This window comes from Canis lupus, chromosome 17 (genome assembly GCF_003254725.2).
Source record: "Canis lupus dingo isolate Sandy chromosome 17, ASM325472v2, whole genome shotgun sequence".
Classification (NCBI taxonomy): domain Eukaryota; kingdom Metazoa; phylum Chordata; class Mammalia; order Carnivora; family Canidae; genus Canis; species Canis lupus.
The window spans coordinates 13,280,642-13,286,502 of NC_064259.1; the positions used below are offsets into that span (position 1 = coordinate 13,280,642).

General features: G+C 47.7%; 1 protein-coding gene across 1 annotated transcript; it reads left to right on the forward strand.

The window, feature by feature from the left end:
• Nucleotides 1-1,241: 1,241 nt before the first annotated feature.
• On the forward strand, nucleotides 1,242-2,452 carry MSGN1 (mesogenin 1). Its single transcript, XM_025454871.3, has one exon. It carries the CDS (start codon nucleotides 1,242-1,244, stop codon nucleotides 1,806-1,808), a length of 567 nt encoding a protein of 188 aa, XP_025310656.1. The 3' UTR covers nucleotides 1,809-2,452.
• The last annotated feature ends 3,409 nt before the right edge of the window (nucleotides 2,453-5,861 follow it).

Sequence of the window (5,861 nt, forward strand, 5' to 3'; positions counted from 1 at the left end):
ACCGTGAATGTTCTAATTGGACCATTGACATTTCTTTTCAGTAATTGCAAAGGGACGTAACCATGTTAACGCACACGTGCTTACTACTCAGATACATAACTCACTCGGATCTGATGTTAATACTCATTTGTCGAATTAGCTACGTGGAGAATAGGTTACGTTCATGGGACAAATGGAGAATCTGAGACCTCGTTCCAACACACAGGGTCTATCTCAGAGCACGGTAGGAAGTGAAGCAAACTAGCAGGCCCATCCAACTTAACACATTCAGCGGCATTTGGAGCGATGGTGGGGAAAACAGGCTCCCCAGTTAATTTCACACTTCCTCTATACATTTCAAAAAACAAGGTGTGACACTGCAGCTGGATTTTTAAAAGACCTTCGGCAGGCAAAATGCCAGGTATTCTGCAAACTCCCTGCCTTAAAAGGGTTTTCCTTTTCATGGTGCCTGTTTGCTGTGGGGAATCCCAGGCTGCTCAGTTAAAGCAAGGGCTTTGAGCTTCTGGAAGGATATTTTTCTGCTCCTTGAGGCTCCCGGTGGACTGGGGGTGCTGGCCTTTGTCATTCTGAGTGTGGGCGTGCTGGAGGCAGGAGTCTGCACCCTACCAGACTCAGGAAGGTGTGCAGAAGTGGAGGGCGAGGGGGAAAGGCCTTCACTGTGGCCTGCTGTGTGCCCTCCTCCTGACAGCCCTGGGAAGTGAGAGCTGTCAGGGTCTGCATTCGACAGGCTGGGGAATCCAAGCCCAGCGGGGTTACCTGTCCCCCAGCACCGTGCCCCTTCTCCGCCTGCACACCCCATCTGCTCTGTGGTATCCAGGTCTTGGCGAGGGTGGAGGCCTTCTGGGGCGCCCGGCTGCTCTCATCCAGGGCCCTGGGCCGCCCCCTCCGGGCTGCAAATTGCCCCAGGTTTGTTTTCTTTGGCTCCCTCATTAATGGGTTCCACAGGACAATGCTAAGTCTAGTTATGCAGCCTTAATTGGTTTAGTTACAACAAGATAATTCCTTTTTTCTTCTCTCGGAGGCCTTTTTGTTTAAAGACATTTTAGCTGGAAGATGCTAATTATCGATGAGGAGAAAGTGGCACCTGAAGAGTTCATCTTCCATCGCGGTCCTCGGGTGTGTCCTTTGAACTGCCCCCACCCGGCCCCCTTTCCCACTTCATCACTTCTCCCCCCCCCGCCCCCATAAAAGGGAGCTGCGGCCCGACTTGCTTTCTCACTTGCAGCCGTCTGTCCCCAGGCATGGACACCCTGCGGGAGCCCTTCCTCGGCCTCGAAGAGGGCCTGGGCCCCTCCGCCAGCCCGGGCCTGCTGTCCTCCTGGGACTGGGACCACAGAGGGGGGCCCTTCGAGCTGAGCCAGGCCTCCCCACCCCAGAGCCTGTCTCCGGCCCCGTCGCTCGAGTCCTATTCCTCTTCCCCCCCGCCCGCTGCCCCGGGGCTGCCGCGTGGGCTGGGAGGCGCCCCGAGCGCGGGGGGCGGGGGCGGGGGCGGCGGGGTGCAGGTGGCCTACGAGATGCTGGCCTTCCCGCCCGCCTACCTGCAGGGCGCTGCTGGCCCCAAGGCCCAGAAGGGCGCCAAGGTCAGGATGTCGGTGCAGCGGAGACGCAAGGCCAGCGAGAGGGAGAAGCTCCGGATGAGGACCTTGGCCGATGCGCTGCACACCCTCCGCAACTACCTGCCGCCCGTCTACAGCCAGAGGGGCCAGCCGCTCACCAAGATCCAGACCCTGAAGTACACGATCAAGTACATCGGGGAGCTCACGGACCTCCTCAACGGCGGGAGGGAGCCTCGGCCCCAGAGCGCCTGAGCCCGGCCCCCCCGGATGCCCACCGGCCGGGGCCCCCCGCTTTAGAGACCTGGACTAGCTCGCGGACCAACAGCGCACAGTGGGGCTCTTTATATATCTATACACATAGTAAGCGTGGGGGCTTTGGAGCCTGGAAAGTTCGAAGGGAATTCCCACCGGACTTGTTGGAACCACCAGAACACTCAACAGTCAGAGGAGCAGGTTATTTGGCTGCTAGTTTTTCCACGGTTTGTCGGGAGCCCAGCCTCTTGGCCAAGAGGTGGATTACTTTGCCTTCCGCTGCCCCTCCGAGGTATCTTAAAGGGTCAATGATTTGAGATGAATTTTGTCAATAATGTGAAATTGTTACCATTCATCTTCTCTCCCAGTTTCCGTTTTGGGGGGCGGGGGGTGTTGCGCTTGCTCTCTGTGGCTGACGGAACCCCTGTCTTGTAGAGCCTCCAGTGTGACAGCTGGATTCTTATCTAGAAAGATTTGTATCAAGTAAAGGGCTACAGCATTCCTGTTTTTATTTTGTCTGTGTGCTCGTGTGTGTATGTGTGTGTATGTGTTTAACTAAAATCATGCCTTTTGTTTTGCAAGAATCCAAATCACATAAATGCAAAAGGAATTAACATCATGGTTAAATAGCAAGGCACAGGCAGGCAGGCTACACTGGGATACAGTGAAGCAAAGGCCAGGGCCTCTTCTTCATGCAGGGGACCTGAGGCTGCTCTGCTGGGTGCTTGGGAAAGGGTAGGAAGGAGGAGGAAGTGGGGGAGGACTCAGCACCATAGGGTGGGCCTAGGGCGGGGGGGGGGAGGGGGGGGCAGGCACTCCCTGTGCCCAGCCTGGTATGAAAATAACCTCACTGAATCCCTTCGCTCACTCATTTCTCAAGTGAAGAGATTGGTTCAGAAAGAGTAAGAGACTAATCTAATTCTATATATGAGTGAAAGGGTTGGGATTAGAATTCAGGTCCATCTCTAGTCGAATCCCTTAGAGACTAGGGGTTCTTTCCACACACATCTTCCCCTCCCTGCCTTCCCTCACCATCCCATGTGCACCTATACAGGAACACACACTCTTGGGATCCCTGGGTGGCGCAGCAGTTTAGCGCCTGCCTTTGGCCCAGGGCACGATCCTGGAGACCGGGGATCGAGTCCCACATCGGGCTCCTGGTGCACAGAGCCTGCTTCTCCCTCTGCCTGTGTCTCTGCCTCTTTCTCTCTCTCTGACTATCATAAATAAATAAAAATTAAAAAAAAAAAAAGGAACACACACTCTTGCTTCACAGAGTGGGTGATACATGCCCTCAGCTTGGCCAATGTGAGTGGCACAGGGCATTGAAAAGTGGGCTTTGAATTAAGGTTTTTTTTTTTTTTTTTTAAGGCTGCATTTTTCTCCCAATGGTTATTAACCATTTGCATTTTTGTTTCAATGAGTAGTCTGTTAATGTTTCCAGTCACATCTTTTCCTATTAGGGCTTTTTATTCTTTGTAATGACCCATGAACAAAAGCAGTAGATGTGTCACAATTTAATGTAGAACTCCTTCACTTTTTGCCCTTGTGGATATAAACACATCAAATAAATAGAGGCATATACACATTTAAAAATGCTTTTAATTCCGCAACTTGTTTTTAAAAAAATTTATACTTAGCAATACATAATAAAAGTCCTTCCAACGATTAATATGGGATGGAAGTACCATTGTCAACTTCATTTTCCAGAGGAGGACATGGAAGCACAGGCTTGCTCTGAGCTACACATGTGAAGTGTGCAGTGGATATCAGAGGTTCAATGTGTCATGGCTCAGGTGTTGCATAATTTGTTTAGAGTCATCTTTTGAATGATAGTTAGGTTGTTTCAGTTTTTATTAGCAAAAAGTGCTGTAACAAACATCACAGCCAACTAGCTTTATCCATGGATATTTTAAGTAGCCTGGAAATTCCCCAGAAATGGTATTCTTGGATCAGAGTAAATGCACATTTTAAATTGAAATGAAGACTATTAGATGACTTTTATAAAAGGTTGTAGTTATTTACCGTCCCTCTAACAATATGCAACAAAACCAGCTCTCCTACATTGCCACTGGATATGACCGATCTTCTAAATATTCAATGGATTAAAAAAATGGTTAGGTTACTGTTGTGTTAACTTTAATTTCCCTATCTACTGTTTGAGATGGTGCTTTTTTTTTTTAATTTTGTGCAACTTTTATTCATTTTGGTTACTCTGCTGTAATTTGTTGGTCTATGTTGTTATTTTCCTATTGTGTTACTTGTCTTCTTGTTAATTTGGGAGAGTTCTTTTGTACATTATACATATTGAAAATGTTTTCTCTCAATCTATCATTTTGTTATAATCCTTGCTTACATTATCATATATTTATCATTTTGATTATGGTATCTTTTTGTTCTATGAAGTTTTTCATTTTTATATATGATCAAAACTCTCCCTTTTTATGGCTTACGTGTTTTTTCCTTTTGCTTAATTTTTCCCATTTCCAAGCCTATTCAAATGTTCTGAGTTTTTCAAATTTGTTATAGTTACTTATATAAGTATCTTTTAAAAATATAAACATATTTTGCACTATTATTTAAGTAGGCTCCATCCCCAGCATGGAGCCCAGCATGGGGCTTGAACCCATGACCCTGAGATCAAGATCCTAGCTGTGATCAGGAGTCAGATGCTTAACCAACTGAGCCACCCAGGCGCCTCTATGTGTATCTTTAACATACCTGCATTTTATTTTTATCTATAGTGCAAAGAAGGAATCTAACTTTATTTCTGATTAGTGCTTTCATAACTGAAGAATACATTGTCATCAGAGGTGATGTCAGGTTGTGGTGAGGCACAGTCATTAAAATGTCGTTCTATGTATGCAAACCTTCATCAACTTCTCATATATTTGTTGCCGCTGCTTTATAGAATAAACTAGAATGTGTTGGACAGTATCAAGATTTTCTTTAAGGGACTCTGCCCTATGCATGTATAGATATTCATGTAAGAGTGTATGTTTGTGCACATGTATATGTATTCGTGTATATGCATGTGTGTGTGTGTTTTCATGTGTTGGGGAGGAGGATTAGGGAAAATAGTAATTGGGGAAGGGGATATCTAGCCTTTGATCAGGTTTTATTTTTTATTTTTTTATTTTTTTGATCAGGTTTTAGTTTAATCATTGTTTTCCTTGCCATTTTTAAAAGTGGGACCCAAATGCTCTTGGCTTTTGATTTTTTTCAAGCTCAAGGATTAAGAATGGTTTATAAATAGCTTGGGTAATTTTGGTTGCCTTGGGGACCAGGTACTGTGGATGAATTGGAGTGGCTTGTCCTCATCTCCAAAAATCTGGAAAGCCACAGACTCATCTACTAGCTGGGCTGGCCCTCAGGACTCCTAAGGTGTCTACAGGTGGGGAGGCATTTGGAAAATGTGGAGAAGGTGACAGCTTCTGGCTCTGGACCTCATCACACAGACAAGGCCCCAGGTTGGCACAGCTGCAGTCCACCCCAGATTGGCTGTGCAGCTCCAGCCCTGTCCAGGAGAGGCAGCTGTGCATCAACATTTGACTCCGGCAGCAATTCTCAGGGAAGATGCCTCCCTAGTGGGGAGGAGAGCTGGATCAGGTCCCTGATTCCTCTAGGGAGCATTTAGAAGCAGCTGGCCCCAGGCAAAGTCATAAATAGGAAGAAGTTATTTCTGGTGCTTGGACCGGGAACTGCAATTTGTGTGGGTCTACTATGTGGTGGTCAGATTTGTTCATATTTATTATTTCAGTCATCCTCCTAACAACCCCAGGAGCTGGGCATTATTGGTCCCATCTTGAGGATGAGGGAATCAAGATCTGGGCCAGCTCAGTAGCACAAAGCACCACGATTAGCCAGTGGCATATGGTTGACTGGTTATCTCAAGAGTTCAGCTCTAACTCCAAAGCTCGGGCCCTCCTGAGTCCTGCTGTCTTTCCTTCCAGCTCGCCCCAGGACACCGTGGGCTGGGCAGTGGAGAGCTTTCTGGGCAAACGCTCCCTCCTGGGGGTTCTCGACCCTTTCTCTGCTTCCCCATCACTGGGA

Coding starts and splice junctions, on each gene's coding strand:
- MSGN1 (XM_025454871.3), top strand. CDS start 1,242: ATGGACACCCTGCGGGAGCCCTTCCTCGGCCTCGAAGAGGGCCTGGGC.